Source organism: Rhododendron vialii, chromosome 7a, assembly GCF_030253575.1.
Source record: "Rhododendron vialii isolate Sample 1 chromosome 7a, ASM3025357v1".
In the NCBI taxonomy this organism is placed as follows: Eukaryota; Viridiplantae; Streptophyta; class Magnoliopsida; order Ericales; family Ericaceae; genus Rhododendron; species Rhododendron vialii.
In genome coordinates this window covers 35,969,715-35,993,406 of record NC_080563.1, presented here as the reverse complement: position 1 = coordinate 35,993,406, position 23,692 = coordinate 35,969,715, and the positions used below count along the sequence as shown (strand labels likewise).

General features: G+C 40.3%; 3 protein-coding genes across 3 annotated transcripts; all 3 read right to left on the bottom strand.

Annotated features, from left to right (window-relative positions):
* Positions 1–6,593: 6,593 nt before the first annotated feature.
* Positions 6,594–11,022, bottom strand: LOC131332962 (serine/threonine-protein phosphatase 7 long form homolog). Its single transcript, XM_058367266.1, has 6 exons — positions 10,964–11,022; positions 10,313–10,456; positions 8,173–8,347; positions 7,307–8,067; positions 7,096–7,183; positions 6,594–6,797 (listed from the first exon to the last, which is right to left on the bottom strand). Exons 1-6 carry the CDS (start codon positions 11,020–11,022, stop codon positions 6,594–6,596), a joined length of 1,431 nt encoding a protein of 476 aa, XP_058223249.1.
* A 1,165-nt stretch (positions 11,023–12,187) lies between these two features.
* Positions 12,188–22,847, bottom strand: LOC131332180 (protein EXORDIUM-like 2). The gene is made up of 2 exons (XM_058366257.1): positions 21,798–22,847; positions 12,188–12,264 (listed from the first exon to the last, which is right to left on the bottom strand). Exon 1 carries the CDS (start codon positions 22,758–22,760, stop codon positions 21,828–21,830), a length of 933 nt encoding a protein of 310 aa, XP_058222240.1. The 5' UTR covers positions 22,761–22,847; the 3' UTR covers positions 12,188–12,264; positions 21,798–21,827.
* On the bottom strand, positions 16,642–17,779 carry LOC131332183 (protein EXORDIUM-like 2). Its single transcript, XM_058366259.1, has one exon. The coding sequence runs from the start codon at positions 17,706–17,708 to the stop codon at positions 16,782–16,784; it is 927 nt and encodes a 308-aa protein (XP_058222242.1). The 5' UTR covers positions 17,709–17,779; the 3' UTR covers positions 16,642–16,781.
* Positions 22,848–23,692: the final 845 nt, after the last annotated feature.

Sequence of the window (23,692 nt, the reverse complement as noted above, 5' to 3'; positions counted from 1 at the left end):
GAAATTTGAATATCTTACGATCGATCGAGAAGAACGAGGAACCTAAATTGCGCGCACAACATCAACTGCATTGTGAACTCAAAACAAGTATTACATTTCTAATTTGCATATACACCCTCGATTACACACTATTCTTTCGAGTTTTTTGTCGATTTATGCCTTTCCACGTAACTATTTGTCAAAATATACGTTTTTTCAAACTATTTTTAAAAATAGTTCAAAACGCACATTCAATGTGCATCATGCATATCGGATGTGCATTATCCGCGCTGGCATATATGCGAGTCGAGCCAGCTAGATATCCAGCTTGTATCACGCATATCCAATGTGCATGATGCATATTCCATATGCGTGATGCATATCCAATATGCGTCATGCATATTGAATGTGAGTGATGCATTATATGTATGAATGGATCAATAGTCATTGAAGTATCGAAATGGATTGACGATTTCATTCAGAAAAAAGAAAAGAAAATGGAGAAAGTTCTCGTAGAGGTGTCAATGTTGATGAATGGGATATGCGTTTTTTTGGCTCCCAAAGAGTGGAGAGTTCTCACAGTAAACGGAGTTATTGAACGACCGATGGAATATAACAAGGATACGTTGCACTTGCACCCCCCTTAGTTGATGATATGGTTATTCGAGAATGCATATACAAAAGGCGTTAACCATGTAATTATTATTTTTTAGATTAATGTGACAACATGGCCAAGTGACATGTGTTAATTACAAATAATAACTATTTTGCATATGCCCGTTATGTATTTTTTGAAACAATTAGTATTATTTTTAATGTGCTTGAAAACAAATAATTGTTGGCAACAATGAGACAAGTAAACTATAATGTGACCACAATCATAAATTACAAACATATTCGAAAGTTACAAACTACAAATTACGAATTTAAAAACAAAGATTTGAAATTTAAACAAGTACAAGACAACATAGCTCCATACATATGTAAATATCTAACTACTACCGATTACAAATTCGTTCCTGATCCTGATGCTTCTGCCCTGCTTCCGGAATATTTTCTTCGATTATGTCCTTCTTGTCCACACAATGTGCATGACTGTCTCTATGATGGTTGGTGCTCAATCCAATCCATCTCGTTCCTGAACCGTGTGATTTGGGGTTGCCCTCTCCCCCGGATACGTTCTCGGTCTGGAATGATGGTTGGCCCAATGATTTCAGGCCAATACGCCTTGTCACGCGGGGGCCTAAATCGTTGAGAGGCATACATTTGTATAATTGATTTGAGTGACCAAACATCGCTGAAGTATTCGAAAGGGGAAGTTTTCATGAACATGCACGTCGCAAGCACATGCGAGCACGGCATCTTCCATTGTTGAAACTTGTTGCAACTGCACGCACGATTGTTCATGTCAACTGAATGCCTGTGATTTCCTTTATATGGGCTCGTCCGATTCATTGGAGTCTGCACCTCGTAAGTTTGTGCTGCGCGGTCAAACTCAATGACCTGGTGTCTTGATGCCTTATTCCTCAAGTATTTGTACTTTTTTATGGCAAACGTGCTCCAGTTTTTTCCTGTCCCAATTTTTTTTCGTGCTTCTACGGCTCTGTCATTGAAATAGTTCACGCTTTTGTAGAATGTCATCATAACCGTTCCCATTATTGGCAGGTGCCTAGCTTCTTTTAGGACCCCATTCAAGCTCTTTGAAATGTTTATTGTTTTCGATCCGTAACGCCTACCTCCATCATGCGTGAATGACCATTTCTTTAAAACCAAATCCTCCGTTAGTTCCTTGTAGACCTTTTCCTCGTCACCGAACTTTTTAGTCTTTTCAAGCTGAGCTTTAAACTTTCGTTTTTGGATTTTCATGGCCGTAACTTTTACTTGGTTGCCCACAATTTTGTTGAACCTCCTCATATAGTTTGCCCCAATGTGACGGGCACAATAGCGATGATAAGCATGGGGGGGGTCTCCAAAGCGGATCTCCTTTTATGTACGACAATAGACCAGTATGTCTGTCTGAAATTAGACACAATTCTGTTCGATTGGTGACAAAATGTCTGAGGCAGGACAAGAACCCCCCCCAATTATCAGCATCCTCCTTCTCCATAATGGCAAATGCAATAGGGAATATTTGATTTTCCGCGTCCTGACTCACAGCAACCAAGATTACGCCCTTGTACTTTCCTGTTAGGAAGGTACCATAAATGCTTATCACAGGCCTGCAATGTTTGAACCTTTCGATGGCCGGCCCAAATGCCCATAAAAGACGATCGAATGTGCGGCATCCTGGTATATTTGTATCTTTTGACACCAAGATGTACTCTGTACCTGGATTTTTAACTTTCACCGCGGCTAAGAAACTTTCGACTTCTGCATACGACTCATCCCAGTTCCCAAAAATTCTTGCTATAGCAATTTGCTTCGCAGCCCAAGTCTTCGCATACGATGGTTGGAATCCCTCTGGCCTATCTAAAATCATTGCTTGAAGGACCTTCACCTTCGTGCTTGCATCTTTTTTCACGATGGGGGCGATAATTTCAGAAATGAACCGTGCGTCAAGATTATGATGATCTTGGGTTACACTCTCCGCAACGCAAGTGTGTGATCCTACGTATCGACTGATTATCCACTCATCGGCATCCTTACACTTTCTTGCTCTTAGTCGCCACTGACATGGGACCGGGTTCTTGCATTTGTACACCAACATAGTCGGTGACGATGCTGATGTCTTAACCACATTATTCTGTTGCATGCTATACTTCTTCACCGTATTCTGAACCTCCTCCTTTGAAAAGAAAACCTGCCAATAAAGTTCTATTGAGCTCATATTGTTTCACATTGTACTTAAAAAATGACTTCATCAAAATTACGAGTAATAATAAATACCTGTCCCTTAAATAGCTCACAATGTCCATCCCACCCAACATGACTCTTATTAGGCATTTGAGGACTAGGGTCCACGGTGTTCGTCCATGTGTCATCGGTGAACATGGAACTTGGCGTCTCAAACTCAGGAATCTCATGTTCTTCGTGGTCCTCGGCCTCTAAACCATCATCAACATCCTCTTCGGAGCTTTGTGAGACCTCATCGTCATCTCCAAGATTATTGTCAAATGCGCTATCGTGTTCCACGTAGTTGTTGTGTTGCTCGAAGATGGTGGAATCGTCATGCATGTCATATGCAAAGCATGTGTCGTCGCCTAAATATTGTTGTTTAGAAGGATCCATTTCATGCGGTCTATGAGACCGTTGAGTGGAACGATGGATAGGGAAACTATTGCACTGTGATCCCCCCACTTCTTGTCTGAAATTATTATCGTCAAAAACTTCCGTGTATAGAGTGGGGGTGTAACCGGATATGCCGTCGGCAACATCGAATATTATATTGACGCCATTATCGTCAAGGACTTCAACCCCAACGTATGTATACATTGTGTGAGGGAAGCTAAGAGTTGGATAGGCATATGTTATTTTCATCACCGTACTCGGCAATCTTCCTGCATTAGTAATAAATTGCCTCAAATCTGTGAGAGTTATCCCGCGTGGTATTGATAATAATAGAACAGTACCCCCCGCGTACGAAGGACCGTTTGGCTGTTGGACTACCTGACCACCGACATGTACACACATTATACATTCATTACGAGAACTGGTCATCTTTTTGCGAGTAATGAAAATAAATATCGGATTCTGATTATTGAATGAGAGGATCCCTTATATACAACAACTGCATAATGCACATACCATATGCGTGATGCATATACCATGTGCATGACGCATATGGCATGTGCGTGATGCATATCACATGTGCATGACGCAATAAATCTGTCCCCCCCCCCCCCCCCCGCCATGGCAGGAGAGGCAGGAGAATCTACCAGTTTTGAATACGTATGTGCATCATGCATATGGCATGTGCATGAGGCAATATTTCTGGCTCCCTATACAATGATAGAGGAATCCGACAGCTTTGAATCAGACTTACTACTGTTCTTTGAATCAGACTTACTACTGTTTAATACTATTACACACTTTCCAACAGCTTTGCATCAGATTTATCCTATATGCATCACGCGTTGTGTTATTCTTGACCTTATCCCATTCTTTACTTTTTTTACTCCACTTTCTTTTTTGTTCCAAAAAGTAAAAAATAAATGTCCGAATTAAAGAACCAACCTTTTTTTTTATATTTAAGAACAACTCCAATCAATTAAGTTCAACAAAAAGTACAGGGCACAAACATTCCATGAACCAACCAATTAATAAATGACCCGACAATAACATGCCCAGCAACATGCAACTGCAAAATGAGCACCATTGGCATATCCCTCAATTCAGGTGTTTGTTATGAGATACACAAAGTTGCAGATTTCCTATTTGACATTTAAAATCATTATTTACAAACACAGCTCACGAAAACGAACAACAAAACTATAACAGGATTGTAATATATACTATTTTTTTTCTTTGTCTAAGTTATAACAGGATTGTAATTGGCTCCAAACATGCTCTCGAATAGTCTATTCTAACAAAGTTTTTTCCATTAAGTAGGATTTTACTTTTCCAACAAGTTAATTAAATTTACCGATCCGCTAAACTTTCACCTCGGGACTAGAAAAGAAGCACGGTCAGATTCGTCGCGTAGCTGGTATGCCTAACTACGAGATGAATCCGACCGCGCCTCTTTTGGAGTTCTAGGGTGGAAGTTTCTGGTAAATGAATATGCCTCCATGACCACCTCCGTTATGAATTTTTGTACATTATTTTTGTTTTATTTCTCAGAGCATTTAGAAAGAAAAAAAGTAAAGACATGTGCCAAAGTTACAGTCCTTGCCAACATGAAATCACTTCAAGGGAGAGAGAGAGAGGACCATTAATATTACATAAGTTTTGGTCATAATATTGTCCACTAAACTTATATGCAGTCAAACATGTTTGAGACCTACACGTAGCAGCATCATTTTGCAAACTTTTGAAGGGATATATTTGCTGCCAATATTTGTTGCTCCTGTTGCCAAAATATGCTGCTCCAAATCTAAACAGATAAAGAAAAAAAAATTTAGAAGGGATTTACGGTGTATGATATAATCTAAAAACGTAGGGGTCTACAAAAAATTTAGATGAGATTTATGTTGTCTAATAGGGGACACGTATTGGACACGCGTATCGGATACATGTCTGCTAGCAAATGCACCAGGGTGAATAGTCCTTGGCTTTGGTGAATTTAGACCTCGTATAAGTTAATTCTACGTAAAATCGGACAGAGTTTCGTTTGTATGTTGGGCTATCCCGACGTCTAAGCGTCTCAAATAAATAGCAAAAACAACAATAAAATCATTCAATGTCCACACTGATCCATTTGCCATCATAATTACCATTACAATTATAAAAATTCCGCAATCAAAACCCACGCCGGGTTGTGCTAATCCTACTAATCGACTATGCAAAACAAATAAAGCACAAAATTAAAAAGAAACGTACCTGTATGTCAACCTCTGGCCCTACCCCTCTACCCCCACCTTTACCCCTTGTAGCATCAACGACCTTCTCGTGGTTAGTGTCCCCATGCTTCTTGTGAAGATGTGCTCCAGTACCACAACGCGGAGGCCTAGAGACACGCGTAGTCCTACGCGGCCCATCTGGGGTAACCTGACCTCCACCTTCCATGTCAACTTCCTCCTCCTCCTCCACCTCCTCTCCCCCCTCCTCCTTTGGTGTCTCCTCAAACTGAATTACTGTTTCTGTAAGCTGTGTGACCTGGCCTAGTGAATTCCCGTCCTGCGACTCTACCATCATTTTCCTCTTCAAAAGCGACCTACACTCAGAAATGGTCTCTCCACCACCAACAGTGGATATCTGCATGTTGGCCCAATTAAAGTCAGAAGGAGTTTGCGATTGTGAACCCCCTGCCCCTGCCGTTGGTGAGTAGTTAAGTAATGGACTCATCGAGACCCCATCCATATTTAATATAGCTGAACTGAAAGGAGTGGAAAGCTCAGAAGGGTGCACTGGTCCTCCTGAACTACTTGTTGCAATGGGTTCCTCGAATTGGTATTCTGCGTGTGTATCTTCGGGAGGACCCTGAGGCTTGTGCTGCGGTAGAGGTTGGTTCTGTTGGTGGACCCCTGCTTCTGCCTGTAAATGGGGGTCCATATGGTCATAGTCCTCATCAAATTCCTCGTGTTCTTGTGGATCCCATATCTTATGCTCAGGAGCTATCTTTCGGAATAACTTCTCTTGGAATTTCAAGCACTCGACTCCTTTCTGTGCCATTGCCTGAACCGTCTCAGCAGAGAGGTTTGGCATAGAAAGCCTCTCAAACAATTGCATCTGCATTACAATGTATTTTAAAAAAAGTTACATACATGAAAGTAAATGGAAGATTAAAAAGAGTAATATCATCATATATATTACCGCTATGTTTGTAGCTACACCCATCTTACTAACAAAACGTAAGGTAATCCTTTTGTACCAATCTAGGTACGGGTCGTTAGCGGGGTAGACAAGAATGTCAGGATTGGTAATGTTTACAATACTGTTGGCCCTATCATTCCACAAACGTATCGGCTTGCTCCAATTCTTCACACCATTCCTAAGATCCATACCGTGAAACTCCCCTAGAGACTTAGAAGAGGGGGGGGGGGGGGGGGGGGGGGCGTGGCTTGTCTCCCTCCAAACTGACGCAACACTCGCTCTGGCTGGTGCTGCTCAACATGAGAGAACTGGATGAGTGGGACACTTGCCATCCAAACACCTCTTTCAGCACTACAAAATCTTGGCAAAGATTGGATCAAGTCCTCAGTGTACGGCTGCCACACCACCTAAGAAAGAAAATTTTTAAAAAAAACATAAGAAACTAAATCATAAGCACTCCTTCCGTCCTAAATTGTTGGTATGATATGAAAAGACGGGTAATTTTTGGCTCCAAAATCGGATATGTTCGTGCATATTTTGTAAATGACGCTGAATTAAAGAACTAATTGAGAACTCTAATTTGGTTTCAGATTTTTGTACAAATTATACACGAAATTACTTTATTTATGATCCACAAATCACAAGTTTTTTCGTAAAGGACCAACAATTGGTGAGAAATTAACGGACAGTAACGTAAACAATAACCTCGTCCGGTCTCTGCACGTCTAAAGAGAACCGGTAATGTCCAACAACATGGGTCGGCAAATTCGGCGAGTGAAATTCATCGTCCCACCTACACAATTACAAAATTAATATATCAATAGCCTCAAATGATACCAAGCAACATTAATATATTAGTGAAGAATAAGCATTTCAATACTAAATGTAAATGACATCTTTACTTAAGAAACCGTACCGTCCACTAAGAGGAGAATCACGACGAATGACCCGCTTCCCATTACGTGCGGGGGCAAGGAAAGGAAAGCGCTCCCAACCCCAAACTTGCAAGAGTACGAACATCCCCCCCAAGTCTTTCGATCCAACAGTAGAGCTAAAGTCTAGGTAATGGTAAAGGGTGGCTAGGCAAGCGCTCCCCCAACTGTAAGTACCAGCAAGTTGAAGGTCGTCAAGCAAAGACAAGAAGTATAGGTGGACATGGGAACTAGATTGGTCCGGCAAAACTATGCCACCTATAAGTTGTAGAATGTAACCCCAAGCTTTCCTCAATACCGTGACTTCGTCATCTCCCTCCTCAACCTTTCCGTTAAAGTTATCACGCAACCATTTCAAACTAACCTTAAACCCACTCATAACTTCTCCCGGTGGATCCAACCCTAGTAGACGTTCGCATAATTCTTTTTTCTTATCTTTGTCAAATCTTGAGTCCCCAGTAACCGGTCTACAATTAACTGCGAGACCGGTAATTATTTCCACATCCTGTAGGGTTACAGTGGACTCGCCTGAACGCAAATGGAATGTGTGAGTCTCTGGCCGCCAACGCTCAATGAGTGCGGTGATGAAAGCACGGTCCAAAGTTATAAACGGCATCTCCAAAATTCCACCAAAACCAGCTTGGTATATTAACTCAACAATGCGGGGTGAAGGCCGCCCCAATTGTCGTAAATTGTTATCATTGCGACGACATATCAACGAGGCATTTTCAACTTTAGAATCCCCCTGAATAACATTGTAACTTATGCTTTACTTTTACGAATACTTCAAATTCATTACAACAAATTCATGTTATAAGACATAGTAAGTTTTAAGATAATGACTTCTTACATAGCCTTCCCATACAGCACGAGAACACTGCTGTTTCTGTAGCACAAGTAAGGAGCCGTCAGTAGGCCCCGGATCAATACTAGCGCCATCCATGATATAACCTGCAAGTACGAAAATTATTATCATAAGTCCAGCCATGAAAAATATGCAGTAAATCTTCATTACTAAGTATAGCCTTCATCTATACAAAAGTCAGGCCATGAAGAATATTACTGAAACCATTATGCCAGCCTAATAAAATGTAAATGCATTAACAGATATGGATTCAAAGCCAATGGAAAGTACAACGGTGATTTATGAACTTTAGTTTTGGACTCAACTTGCCTTGTTTTGTCTTGTTTGATATTAATTCTTAACAGAAAGCAAACAAACAATTTTCCAGTCATGACAAAGACAAGCAAAACTTCCAAAGAGGAATCCTAACAAAGCTACCTACGTTAGCAACCTCATCACACATGATCACAAAAAATTTCCAGGTTCAACATAAATATTTTCTCACACTCACATGATATAACTGTGTCACTACTAGCCTCATTTTACACCTAGAAAACAAACTTTTCTTAGGGTTAGCCAAAAGTATTCTCACCCATGGGAGAGGTAAATGAAGCTTTTATGCCAAGAAGTGAGGGTATTGACATTATGGACGGAGGGAGCCGCACACAACCATCGATCTTGATGGCTTAGTTTAATAGTCTTCGCAGGACTGACGCTGGGAAAAGACTTCAGATAGGCGGGCCTCCGATTACAAGGAGGATCGAATTCCTTACTTTTAGGGGTGCGGGCCTACAAAGAATCAAAGAGGGATGTTTTGAGCATTGTCAAAATTAGGGTTCAGGTCTGCCCCGCATTGACGAAACACATCTACCAACAGTGGCGGCTTCGGGAATTTTTTTAAGGGTGTTCAACAAGAATCAATGGCGGAACTATGTTGGGGCTTGGCCCCCCGACCCCGATACCCTGAGCTCTCGAGTTTTGAAAATTTTTTATTCTGTATATACCTGATTTTTAATATTATTGATAATTATTCACATGTAGCTACTTATTATCTTAATAATTTTGATTTGATAAAAAAACCAATTCTTATACATTTTCATTTCTTTTATAAATAAAAAATAAGCACGTAACATTTTAGTAGTCTGATGAAAGAAATACAAAATGATTGGTATACTTCAACTGCATTAAGTTAGAATCATTTCAATGTATTGAAAAATAAAAACTTTATGATATACGTTCCGATAAAAAAAATATATGTCCACTAAACCGGCCCTCCCGAGTTCACAATTCTTGCTCCGCCACTAACAAGAACTTAATTTTTTTGACCATACAAGGAAAAAACATATACAGAAAAGGCTTAAATATACTGAAATTGATGTTTTGCCTAAAATATATGAAAGGGCATACTCTATATGGAATCCAACTCTTGACTCTTGACCAATTTCACAATATGATAGATTTTTTTGGAGTTCAAAGTGGCGTACAAGTACAGGGGGGTTTCCTTTCATTGGTTTTAGGCTTTTGAATGTGCATTGTCTTTCGTCCTTGGTCTTTCTTTTGTATGTTGGTGGCATCCCTTAATGCCTTTCTATGAAATTTATCGACTATTATAGTTGTGTATAGATATTAAATTTAAGCTCATGGGAAACCAAAAACTGATTCTTGAGTCGTAAGCTTCACAAACGAAATGTTACAATTTTCTAATAAGCTTTGTATCTACGAATTTGCAAAACCTAATTATGCTGTTGCTACACAAAAGACTCACGCTTGGTTGAAGTGGATGCTGTAAGCTGTACACTGTGAGGGAACTTATACGGACTCACCACTGGCGTGCCAGAAGTCTTATCATTTCAAAGAAAAGAGAAACATCTCTCCGGAAAAGCTATTGACTGAATAGTTGTGGGTGGAGAGATGGTGTCCATATACTACGGCATGGTGCAATTTCTAGATACCAATTTGGCCACCTATCTTCCGCGATCATGTAATGACAAATTATTATCTATGACCAATAACATTAAAAAGCATTATATTTTTCGGCTTTTACTTGGTTTATCTCTTATCTTGAACTTTGCTTACAACGATATGGTGGTCTTCTACTCATAGTTTTAAATATCGGCCGATACGTACCGTATCGGCCGATACGTACCGGAATTTTCGGCTTCCGATACGGATATTAGCCGATATATCGGTGAGATTGAAATTCACAGGCGTATCGGCCGGTTCCCGATACGTATCGGTCCGTAACCGATATTTGGACCGATACGGCCGATACGGCCGATACGTATCGGTGCTGAAAAAAAAAAAAAAAAGCAAAAAACAAAAAACTCCTTCCACACAGCTTTTTTCACAGCTTTTTTCACAGCTTTTTTGCAAAAATTTTGGATCTTGTCTTGGAAAATAAGTAAATGTGATAATTAAGCCAATGTTTGGGGTAAAAGTATATTTTTCAAGTTTTATACATGTTGCTGATGATTTTTAAAAATTCACGACCGCGACACCCGATTCCCGCGACGTATCACCGATATGTCCCGATACCGATATACCGCGACCGATACCGCGACGGCGACCGATACCGCGATTTAAAACTATGCTTCTACTCTTCTTCCAGTATTGTTAGCTACACCCATCTTAGTTTGGTGATGCCTATTTACCCAAACCCCAAAGACAATTGCAAACATTCTGTTAATTTTCATCATTAAAATATAAATGAAACAGATATCATTTGTCATACTTGTCCTGGTTTTTCTCTTGGTATCAAGTCATATCATGGGTTTGACATCACAATATGAGGACAAACCTGTATATGTAAGTGTCTAACAAGCAACAAGCTGATACAGATGCTGGAGGAAGAGACATCGTATCCGATTTGACTTTGGATTTATCCACTCTACCTCGATCATCATAATATTTTCCTGCTATACATATATATGTGCTAAATCTTTTGGACTGAGTTGTGATGTTCTTACACGTGTTCAACTTTTATGAGTTTAGTATTCAAGTTTGTGGCTAAAGGTTTTCAAAGAATTTGTTTTATCTACAATTAGGCAGTAAATCTATACAATTAATTTTCTTTACTCGTGGGGTGTTCAACTGAACACCGAAGCCAAGCTGTAGCGCTGCCTCTGTCTACCAATTAAGGTAGCAGGTACTATTCAAGTTTTGTCTCTTTTTTGACCCGCTGCCGGTTGAACACAGGCCTATGGGGAGAGAGAGATACATATGTTTCTCTTTGCTGGGTTTTCAGTGTTCTCCGAGTATTTGAGTAGAGATGATGGCCATTGATTTTCAGGTCCTTAATTACTCAGAAAGAGAAGGCCAGACAAGTTTGCACAACAGACACCTCTTTTCTCCCTCAGTACGAAGGGCAATCTCAGCCCTCGAAGGGACAGTTTAATACCAATGAGGAAGATAGTGTTAATCTATGACAATGATGACCTCAATCTTCATTGGTGAAGAATAAAAAAAGAAACCAGTAACAGTGAGGATTTTAGAGGTCACCCCTCCAGAAAAGAATCAATAACTATAAGGTTTACATTACCTACAGGGAGAGAGATACATACATATATACATACATACCTACGGAGAGAGAGAGAGAAAGATACATACGTATATACATATATACCTACGGAGAGAGAGAGAGAATGACGAACGGCGACGGAGATCGGAGAGAACGGCGAACGGCGGTGAACGTAGAGTACGGCGATCTACGATCGCGAGAATGGAGAGGGGGAGGAAAGACAGTACAGCGTATGGGAGACGCATACACTTCTGCAATTTGATTTTAAACCCTAACGCATATGGAATGTGCATCATGCATATTGGGTGTACGTGATACACGGAGGATATCCAGCTGGCCCGGCTCGCATATGCCAGCGCGGATAATGCACGTCTGATATGCGTGATGCACACGGAATGTGCGTTTTAAACTATTTTTAAAAATAGTTTGAAAAAAGGTATATTTTGACAAATAGTTATTTGGAAACGAATAAATCGATAAAAAACTCCTATTCTTTCATATAATTTCTGGGGAAAAAATGAATGTATACGGATACGTACTATTTAAGGTTTGCATAAAATAACAAACTAAATAATTACACACTTTTGATCAAAACATATATGCCTTCTTCTCATACGAGAGTCTTGCATGTGGAGGTTTTGGGGTCCCACATAGCCGGCAGCAGATACTTGCGCCCGTTAACACCCTGCGCGTTATAGCTTGTAATTCTCAATGGTTTGCCACCAAGACGCGACAGACGGCGGCGCATCTGCGGAATTCATGGATTGGATGAAATCCGCGATAATGGAGCGTTGGACGGGGGAGAAACTCCGGCCCGTACCAGATGAGATTGATGGTGACGGTTCCTTTAAGAAGAGGGCCGTTGTGGTAATTGAGTACGAGCGGTTGCTGCTGAAAAAGTGCCGCTAACTTGCGGGTTGTGGCTACGGAAGGGTCGGGAAGAGTAGAGAGGAGGAGGAGGAGTGAAGTGAGGATCGGAAAGAGGGAGCGGAAGCCATTTTAGAAAGCCGTGGAAAGGGCAATTGAATTGGAGAGGAAGAGATTGGACACTGGGTTTGGATTGAATTGAAACAAACTTGATTTTGGTGTGAGATAGAGTGATGGGGTTGGGGGCGGGCGGAGCCAAGGGTGGGCTGGCCTAGGCTATAGCCTAGGTGAACTTAAGAAAAACAAAAAAAAAATTAAATGTAAAATTTTAGCTCATCAATTTTAGCCCACCTCACTTTCTTGTGCATTCTATGATTATTTACATTGAAAGAGAACTTGTTAAAGATATCGACTCAGATTTGGATAATAAATGATCTCTACTCATTAAAATATCGTAGGGCACAACTTCAGTAAGGTGCAAATTCAATAGTGTGCGATTTCTTGTATTTTTCTTTCATTCTTGTTGAACATTTACATATCTATATATATGTACAAGTTTGCTGGACATTAATTATAAAACTCTTCTTAGTTCATGTATATAAATTTTGTGTTAGTTCAAGAGAGATTAGATTTCTGGTTCCGTCATTGGGGGCAGTATTTATACTTAGGAAGATTAAAGTGTGTGGGGTGCTAGCTGTATTGTGAGGACAGCTGGGAATGGTGGTGTTGGGAAAGTGCTTGGTGCTGCGGGGCTTTGACTATGCATGGAGAGTGTGTTAAAACAGCGGGAGCTGAGTTTTTTTTTGGGTATCGTTCCTTGGTTTAGTCGGTAGGAGGCTTATTGCTGGTTTCTTGAAAGGAAGGTGTCCACTGGGAAAGGCCTGTTGGAGTATTAAAAGTTGGATTTCGAGGAATCTGATTATGAATGCTATATGATAGGAGTCAAGTGAGTAAGCTCACCTGCACTAATAAAAAAATGGCGAGCTGAGACTCTTAAGGGAACGGTGTCTGGTGACAGCATACAAGTCGTCCTAAAGCCATATGAATTTGAATGTGGACAAGTGGAATAGAGTGCAGTTGATGTCTTTCTTATTTTTTTATGCACATGGGTAGAATTCGATTACTGTAAGCACCCATTTCCCTCCTAAAGTCTCCAAAAATAGAGTAGATTAAGATTAACGAGTGACAAAAAAAAATAAAATCGACTATGGGTACTAAAGGAACCGATGGTCTTGCATGCATTGAGGCGCTTGCCCGGGGTTCTACTCCAATGATCGAACTCGTTCTTTAATTTCTAAATAATTTTGAGTAGCCTTGTAATTGTATCAAAGATCTACGCGATCCGATAAATGTAATTGTCTGATCTAATAATTGAATTTTTCGTTCGGAATAAAAGGTCCTAAATTGTGAATGAAAAAGTTAGATGATTGGATTCGACACTCACAATTATCTGGTCGAGCTTTTTCTTTTCTTTTTTTCCTTTCTTTAATGTTCATTCGAAAAATTATTTTAAAATTAGTTAATTGCTCGGATCATTTGCATCGGACCATGGAGTGGGCTCCACACAGGCATTGGTACCCATAGTTTTGTGGCAGTCATATATAACCCAATAATATTTTTTCCTTGAGATAACTCAGGTGTCCAACTAGCCTACGCGTTCTTTGAGTAATTCAAGCCGTACCAATCTTATTGTCTAGTGTGCTAGTAGAGCTTCTATTAAAGTCAGAGTAAAATTTATGTATGGATTAAACCCAAAAGAGATGATAACACCTAGAATGTTTCAAATTTGGACATTTGAAGGGTGCGAATTGGTAATTGTTAATTAAGACCTTGACTACTAGACCAACTCTATGGAGTTAAATCCCAAATGAATTACTCCTACTAGTAATGAAGCTATATAAGCCGCTGCCTCTGTGTTCAATGCTTCATGTAAGAGACACGTCCAAGCGGGTCGGCTCCGAAGGGTGTTGCAGGAGATTTCGGTTCTCGCTTCTGAGTTCTCCTTGCTACGGATCATGGTTCGTTATCGCGAGACTAATGGGGTAGCTGATTCGTTAGTCGTTAGCCAAGCATGCTGCAATAACTCAAGGGGGTTTTGTTTTACATAGTAGTGCACCTAAGTTTTGTTGGAAACTTTGTGTAAACATCAGTTCGGAACAGTAGCTCCTCGTTTTGTAAAAACGTACAAGACTTGTTACTCCTTTGTATTAATATGAGTTGAGCTGTTTGGTTTTAAAAAAAAAAAAAACTATGACTTCATGTAACACTGTCACTTTTGTATATGGCGGTTGGCTCAATGTTAATTTGGTTGCAATGTAAAGATAAGGAAAGCAACACGCGCGTACGTCAATGGGCTAATTGTCTTGCTTGTCCCAAGGCCATTTAGCGGGGGGTAAATCTAAAAGAAATGGTGGGAATTAAATTGAAATCCTACAACCAATTAAGACAATGGGTGGCAGAAAATATGGTGGTGGGGCGGTGTACAAATATTTGTATGCTTGTAAAAGTAGAGGGAAAGGAAGAAAGGGCGGCAAGAAACGAGTCCATCAATGCAGTGGGGCGGTGGTGGTAACACGGTGGAAGTAGACCCTCCTTCGTCAACACAGTGGAATTAGCGTGTAAGGACAACAGGGTGTTAAATCGTGATATCGATCGGTAAACATAACCGTATCAGTGAGACAGTCATATATCGGCCGATGTCGAACCGTATCAACTGATGCACAAGTAAAACGGCATCGGAGCTCTGAAATTCCATTACGTAGCTGCCATTATTTGAAGCCCCCTGAAGGACAGCTGGGAATGGCCCGGTGGGATATGTGCTTGGCGCTGGGGTTTGACTAACCATGTGCTAGTAGGAAAGCTGGTTTCAGAGAGGAAGGTCAAAGGTTTGTTTGGTGGTAAAGGGTTTTCAGCGTTATTAAAATTATTTTGGATTTGGAAGAATCTGATTGCGATAGGAGTCAAGGTATGAGTCATGGACTCATGAGTCCCTCCCGGATAAATAATTAGCCAAATGATAGAAACAAGTGGTGCCGGCCGATTGTGCGTTTTAAGACTCGTGGCATTATCGCCACCCTTTCTACTTTAATGTTTATATTTTCTCGTTAATTAAATTACATAAACCTTTCAATACGATGTTGAAATTCTAACTCCGTCTATGAACAATGTGTTATCCACTAATTTTCAGTGAAAATAAAAAATAAATTTGTAGAATATATCTAACATTAAAAATAAAAGTAATACAAAAAGGACCACCCACTTCTCTGCCCAGTGCCTTGCTTCTCTGTAGAGAGGCCGCTATAGTTTAAACACAGCTATTCACTTTGACAATCAATAGTTCATATTTTCTAAAAGTACCCTGAAAGTAATGTGGTTTTTGAAAGTATCATATATGTAATACAGTGGAAATATACTATGTTACCCGTAAGATAGTTTCAGCAAATCTAAATCTTTCAAAACACTTTTCCACTACTGTGACCACTTGGACTGATAACTCTGTGATGACTCTTGGGCTTCCATGTGTCTGCTGTTGTTTTATAACTGCTCCACTCAAAACAAATAACTTTCCCTAGCTAGGAGCAGCTCCACTGTAAATGGTCATTTAGCCCTTCTCATGCAAAATCATAACATGATATTCTGTCCAAATTGCTAAAATTAAACAATCCTGCTCTAATGCAGGAATTGGTATTGGGAAATTTTGTTCAGGGTATGGAGAGAATGATTGTCCGAAAGTGTGAAAGAGAAATCAAAGATCGGAGTACAATTTTACCGTTCTCTGCATCTTCTTTCTCCAACCTAACCTATGCAGCAACATCATTAATTCTGCATTCACTGTAAAACAAATATTTTCGACCACTATTAGAGGCCTTAAAAATCATTATAGAAAGTACTTAGTATACGAAAGAAAATCATTGTATATACCTTTATTTCTTTCACGGACAATATCAGAAAGAATATAATCGTGCATTCCAATAATTCATTTACACGGTTTATTCAACCTATCACATTTATCCTAAATTAGGAACACTCTGTTTTTTTCTTTTTCTTAAACAAAGATAAGAATTAAACCAAAACATATTGAACATTTGATATCACCCAATTACACACTATTCTCTCTTTATTAATTTATAGGGAAAAATGAATACAATATCTTAATACATATATTGTTCAGGTTATGAAAAAATAAACTAAACAGATACACGTTATATCAAAACTATATACGCGTTTCTTCTCATACGAGAGTCTTGCATGTGGAGGTTTTTGGGTCCCACATAGCCGGCAGCAGATACTTGCGCTCGTTAACGCCCTGCGCGTTATAGCTTGCACGCGTAGCCTTGTCTGTCAAAACTGAACCAGCATATCCCGGGTAAGCCCCGGAGCCAAATATGCCTGTGCACGCTGACACAGCCTCCAAAGGCGCCGTTGCCGGGCCTTGGAAATATCCATTGTCAAAGGGATCCGTCACTGTACCCGCCAGAACTGTTGCCAAATTGATTACCATTCCGTCAACCCCCACATCGCCATTGGGAGCCACCAACGGTGGAGTCTGGGGTCCGAACATGGGCTGGTGGAAGGGCCAAGCACACTGACCTGGGCACTGAGTCATCGGATTGCCAACCCACGCGTAGGCAAACTTGCTTTGCGCGTCTTTCGGGTCGGCCAAACCGGACCCGTGGGTCCCACAATTGCTCATACAAAACCCGTCGACGACAACATCCGCTGCGGTGCACACAACATTGATCGAACCCTTCGTCGAGGCTTTAGAGGCCAAATCGACTATTTGGGATGTGGTGAGTGATTTTCCGAGTGAGCAGTTCTCGTCGAGGATTTGTGCGCCAAGGACAATGTAGGACGACCCGTCTTTGTAATTCTCAATGGTTTGCCACCAAGATGCGACAGACGGCGGGGCGTTTGCGGAATTCATGGATTGGACGAAATCTGCGATAATGGAGCGTTGGACGGGGGAGAAACTCCCGTACCAGATGAGATTGACGGTGACGGTGCCTTTAAGAAGAGGGCCGTTGTGGTAATTGAGTACGAGCGGTTGCTGCTGAAAAAGTGCAGCTAACTTGCGGGTTGTGGCTCCGGAAGGGTCGGGAAGAGTAGAGAGGAGGAGGAGGAGTGAAGTGAGGATGGGGAAGTAGTGAGTGGAAGCCATTTTAGAAAGCTAGCTGTGGAAAAGGAAGAGATTGGATGCTGGGTTGGGTTGAAACAAATTAACTTGATTTTGGTGTGAGAGAGAGTGATGGGGTTGGGGGCTGTATTTATACTACTCCATTAGGATTAGGAAGATAAGTGTGTGAGGGGCTGTATTGTGAGGACAGCTGGGAATGGTGGTGTTGGGAAAGTGCTTGGTGCTGTGGGACTTTTTGACTATGCATGGGGAGTGTGTTAAAACTTCGGGGGCTGAGTTTTTTTTTTTTTTTGGTGGGGTATCGTTCCTTGGTTAGTCGGTAGGAAGCTTTTTTTTTGATCCGCAGTCGGTAGGAAGCTTATTGCCGGTTTCCTGAAAGGAAGGTGTCCACTGGGAAAGGCCTGTTGGAGTATTAAAAGTTGGATTTCGAGGAATCTAATTATGAATACTATATGATAGGAGTCAAGTGAGTCAGCTCACCTGCACTAATAAAAAAATGGCAATCTAAGGGAAACTTGTCTGGTGACAGCAATCAAGTCGGCCTAAAGCCATATGAATTCGACTATGGGTAAGTAGCTATGGTGGAGTGCAATTGATGCCTCTCTTACTAATACTTTTATACACATCGGCAGAGTTCGATTCCCGTAAGTACTCATTCTTCTTTTCAAATCCATTAAGATAGAATATATTAAAATTAACGATTGGCAAAAAAAAAAAAAAAGTCGACTATGTACTGATGGAACTGATGGTCTTGCATGCATTGGGGCGCTCGACCGTGGCTCTACTCAAATGATCCAAGTCATTCACTAATTTCTAAATAATTTAGAATAGCCTTGTAACTGTATCGAAAATCTAGGTGATTCGATAAATGTAATTGTCCAATCTAATAATCGAAATTTTCATTCGAAATAAAAGGTCCTGAATTGTGAATGAAAAAGTACGATGATTGGATTCGACACTCGTAGTTATCCACACCAAGGACGGATTTAGAAATATAGTCTAGTGGAGGCACATGTTAATCATAATGACGAAAGTTCATATTTTTAGTCAACACTGTAAGATCGTACAAAATTAAGGCATGCATTACTAACTACAAATGTTTATAATGCATACTTTAAGTTAAATTAGACAAAAATCGGCACAAAATCTCATACAAAAATTTTAAAATATGTTTTAAATGAATATCGATAAGTTTTAGAATGACCGAGCTAGTTTTATTAATAATTTTATTTTAAAATATTTCTTCCAGATGGTTAAAAATAAACAGAATCAAGAAAGAATAGCTCCAAATAGACAAACAGCTCGTAAAGCAACAAATATAAATGCACCATATGATGAAATTCAAACATAAAATAAATTCTATATGTTTATTTTCGACATATGTGCAAGTGTGTATGTTTATATATTAGCATACTTTCTTAATTATGCTAATTTATACAAAATATATATAAAAATATTTTAGTTTCGAGTGGGGGCACGCATTTGAGTGAGGGCACGTGCCCCCGCTTACCCCCCTTTAGATCTGTCTCTACTTCACACAGGCATCGATACCCATAGTTTTGTGGCAGTCATGTATAAGCCAATAATATTTTTTCCTTGACATATATAACTCAAGTGTCTAACTAGCCTACACGTTCTCTGAGGAATTCAAGCGGTACCAATCTTACTGTCCTTTTGAGCTCCTATTAAAGTCAGAGTAAAATTATGTATGGATCAAACCCAAAAGAGATGATAACATAATGTTTCAAATCTGGACATTTGGAGGGTGCGAGCTAGTAATTCTTGGACCCTTGACCGTGAGACCAACTCTCTGGTGTTAAATCCCAAACGAATTACTAGTAATGAAACTTTATAAGCCCGCTACCTCTGTGTTCAATGCTTCATGTAAGAGCCACAGGTCAGCTCCGATGGGTGTTGCAAGAGATTCTGGTTCTCGCTTTTGAGTTCTCCTCACTATGGATCATGGTTTGTTATCACGAGACTAATGAGGTACATTGCTGACTTGTTAGCCAACCATGTTACAATAACTCAAGGGCGTTTTGTTTTACATAGTAATGCACCTGAGTTTTGTTAGAGACTGTGTAAAAATCAACTCAGGATCGAAGCTCCCCGTCTTGTAAAAACATATAAGACTTGTTACTCTTTTATATTAATATAAGTTAATATATTAACTCCGGAGCCTCGTGCATTGGATTTGACCTTTTTGTTTGGTATTAAAAAACAAAAAACTATGACTTCTTGTAATACTGTCACTTTTGTATATGGCGGTTGGCTCAATGTTAATTTGGTTGCAATATAAAGATAAGGAAAGCAACTCGTACGTCAATGGCTTAATTGTCTTGCTGGCCCCAAGGCCATTTAGCTGGGGGAAATCTAAAAGAAATGGTGGGAATTAAATTGAAATCCTACAAAACAAGACAAAGGGTGGTAGAACAGTTGAGAGAATGGAAGAGAGGGCGGCAAGAAACGAGTCCATCAATGCAGGAGGCGGTGGTGGTAACACGATGGAAGTATACCCACCTATATCTGTTAACAGTGGAATTATGTGCGTGTAAGGACAGAAGCTATAGGGTATTACATTGCCATATCGGTAAACATAATCGTATTGGTAATACGGCTGTATGTATATCGGCCGATGTCAGTATCAACAGATGCATAAGTAAAACGTGATCGGAGGTCCGAAATTCCGTTATGTACCTGCCATTATTTGAAACCCTGAAGGACAGCTGGGAATGGCCCTGTGGGATATGTGCTTGGCGCTGGGGTTTGATTAACCATGTGCTAGTAGGAAGCTGGTTTATGAGAGGAAGGTCAAAGTTGTTTTCCAGCGTTATTAAAATTGGTTTGGATTTGGAAGAATCTGATTGCGATAGGAGTCGAGGTATGAGTCATGAGTTCCTAGCCAAATGAAAGAAACAAGTGGTGTCGGTCGATGGTCTTTCTCTCGCGTGTTTTCTACTTTAATGTTTATGTTCTATTGTTAATTAAACTACGTACATAACCCAAAGTATTATGTTGAAATTCTAACTCCGTCTATGGACACTATGTTATACTAATTTCTCAATGAAAATCAAAAACGAATTTGTAGAATATATCTTACATTTAAAAAAAAAAAAAAGAGTAATACAAAAAGGACCTGCTTGTCTGACCAGTGCCTGACTTCTCTGTGGAGAGGCCGGTATAGTCTAAACAAAGTCGTTCACTTTGACTATCACTAGTTCAAATTTGTTAAAAATATCCTACAACTACAAGTAATGTAGTTTTAGAAAGTATCGTAGATGTAATACAGTAGAAATAGACTACGTTACCCGTAAGATAGTTTCAACAAATCTAGATCTTTAAAAACACCTTTCGAGGACTGCAATCACTTGACCGAGGAATGCATAACAAATAACTTCCCATGGCAGCATGAATGCACGATGACTCTGTGATGTGTCTGCTGTTGTCAATTATAACCGCTCTACTCAAAGCAAGTAACTGTCCTTGGGAGCAGCTCAACTGTAAATGATTATTTAGCCATTCTAAAATGCTAAGTCATAACATGATATTCTGTCCAAATTGCTAAAATTCAACAATCTGGCTCTAATGCAGGAATTGGTATTGGGAAATTTTGTCTAGGGGTTGGAGAGAATTTATTATCCGAAAGAGGGAAGGAGAAATTGAAGTTCGAAGTACAATTTTACCATTCTCTACATCTTCTTCCTAATCTAACCTATGCAGCAACATAATTCTACATTCACAGTAAAACAAATATTTTCGACCACTATTAGAGACCTTAAAAATCATTACAAAAAGTACTCTAGTATACGAAAGAAATCATAGTATATAGCTTTATTTCTTTCTCAGGCATTATCAGAAGGAATATAATCCTGCATTCCGATAATCCATTCACACACGATTTATCCAACCTACAACATTTATCCTAAATTAGGAACACTCTGTTTTTCCTTTTTCTTTAACATGGATAAGAATTAAACCAAAAGATACTGTACATTTGATATCAACCAATTACACACTATTCTTTCTTTATTAATTTGTAGGGAAAAATGAATTCACTATCTTAATACAGATATTGTTCAGGACATTAAAAAAAAATACACTAAATAGTTACACATTTGGATCAAAACATATATGCGTTTCTTCTTATACGAGAGTCTTGCATGCTGAGGTTTTGGGGTCCCACATAGCCGGCAGCAGATACTTGCGCCCGTTAATGCCCTGCGCGTTATAGCTTGCACCCGTAGCCTTGTCTGTCAAAACTGAACCAGCATATCCCGGGTAAGCCCCGGAGCCAAATATGCCTGTGCACGCTGACACAGCCTCCAAAGGCGCCGTTGCCGGGCCTTGGAAGTATCCATTGTCGAAGGGATCCGTCACTGTACCCGCCAGAACTGTTGCCAAATTGATTAACATTCCGTCAACCCCCACGTCACCGTTGGGAGCCACCAACGGTGGAGTCTGGGGTCCAAACGTGGGCTGGTGGAAGGGCCAAGCACACTGACCCGGGCACTGAGTCATCGGATTGCCCACCCACGCGTAGGCAAACTTGCTTTGCGCGTCTTTTGGGTCTGTCACACCAGACCCGTGGGTCCCACAATTGCTCATACAAAACCCGTCGACGACAACATCCGCTGCGGTGCACACAACATTGATGGAACCCTTCGTCGGGGCTTTCGAGGCCAAATCGACTATTTGGGATGCGGTGAGTGATTTTCCGAGCGAGCAGTTCTCGTCGAGGACTTGTGTACCGAGGACAAGGTTGGACGACCCGTCTTTGTAATTCTCAATGGTTTGCCACCAAGACGCAACAGACGGCGGCTCATCTGCGGAACTCATCGATTGGACGAAATCCGCGATAATGGATCGTTGGACGGGGGAGAAACTCCCATACCAGATGAGATTGACAGTGACGGCGCCTTTAAGAAGAGGGCCGTTGTGGTAATTGAGTACGAGCGGTTGCTGTTGGAAAAGCGCTGCTAACTTGCGAGTTGTGGCAAAGGAAGGGTCCGGGAGAGCAAAGAGAATGAGGAGTACTGAAGCTAGGATGGGGAAGTAAGGGGTACTGGAAGTCATCATTTTTCAAAGGTAGATGGGAAGGAAATCGAATTTGAAAAGAAACAAACTTGATTTTGGTGTGAGAGACAGTGACGGTGTTGGGGGGGTATTTATAGGAAGGAAAGTGAGGGGGGTTTTATGCAGGGGATCGAGAGAGTGTGAAGAGTGAAGACAGCTGGGATTGATGGTGTTGAGAAAGTGCTGGGGTTTGACTAATATGTATCCATGGGGCCTGGGGGTTGTGTTTTAATTAAACTGTGGGGGCTGATTCTTTTGCCAGTGGCAGTGGGTGTTGTTGAGTTCCTTTCCTTTAGCTGGTTTGAGGTTTCTAAAAGCAAGGTGTTTGCTGGGAAAGGCTTTTTATTGCATTAATGGTTAAAGATTGGGATTTGGGATAGGAGTCAAGTTAAGAGTCAGCTCCTCTGTTCTGGAGAAAAGAATAGAATAAGCTAGACGAAACACAAACGTGTCCATTTGACAGCATCCAAGTCGGCCAACAGTTTATACAATATCCAACCGTTTAGGTAAAAGTCATACCGAGTAATTTTTTACTTTTTTGATTCATTTTGACGACACGAATTAATAATTCATAAAAGTTAAGCGCAAAAATTAAAAAACACGATTTTTTTTAATAAAAATGAAACAAAAAAAACTCAAAAATCTTGTTTTTTTTTTTATCACCAAAAGTATCATTTTATTCCAGAAAACTTGACAAAGAGTACATCAAGTCGGGAATCCAACCAAAGGTTAAGTGCAAACAAAAAACACCCTAAATGAGAATGAAACCCAACAAAAATATATCCTTACGGCCCAAATTCTCATTTGTTAATAATTCTCGTTTGTTAATAGGTAGGGTTAACACTCAACACCGTCTTTCGATCAAACAAACTCACATTAACAGAACAGGGACAAGAGTTTGCAAGTGGGGGCAACGCCCAAACACCCCCGTCTTT

Excerpts from the sequence above, each read along its gene's own strand:
- LOC131332962 (XM_058367266.1), bottom strand. The coding sequence starts at position 11,022 with ATGTCTCTTCCTCCAGCATCTGTATCAGCTTGTTGCTTGTTAGACACT. Across the intron at positions 8,068-8,172 it reads GTGCTGTATGGGAAGGCTAT|GGGGATTCTAAAGTTGAAAA; the intron begins GTAAGAAGTCAT and ends AATGTTATTCAG. Across the intron at positions 6,798-7,095 it reads ACGTGCAGAGACCGGACGAG|GTGGTGTGGCAGCCGTACAC; the intron begins GTTATTGTTTAC and ends TTTCTTTCTTAG.
- LOC131332183 (XM_058366259.1), bottom strand. The coding sequence starts at position 17,708 with ATGGCTTCCACTCACTACTTCCCCATCCTCACTTCACTCCTCCTCCTC.
- LOC131332180 (XM_058366257.1), bottom strand. The coding sequence starts at position 22,760 with ATGATGACTTCCAGTACCCCTTACTTCCCCATCCTAGCTTCAGTACTC.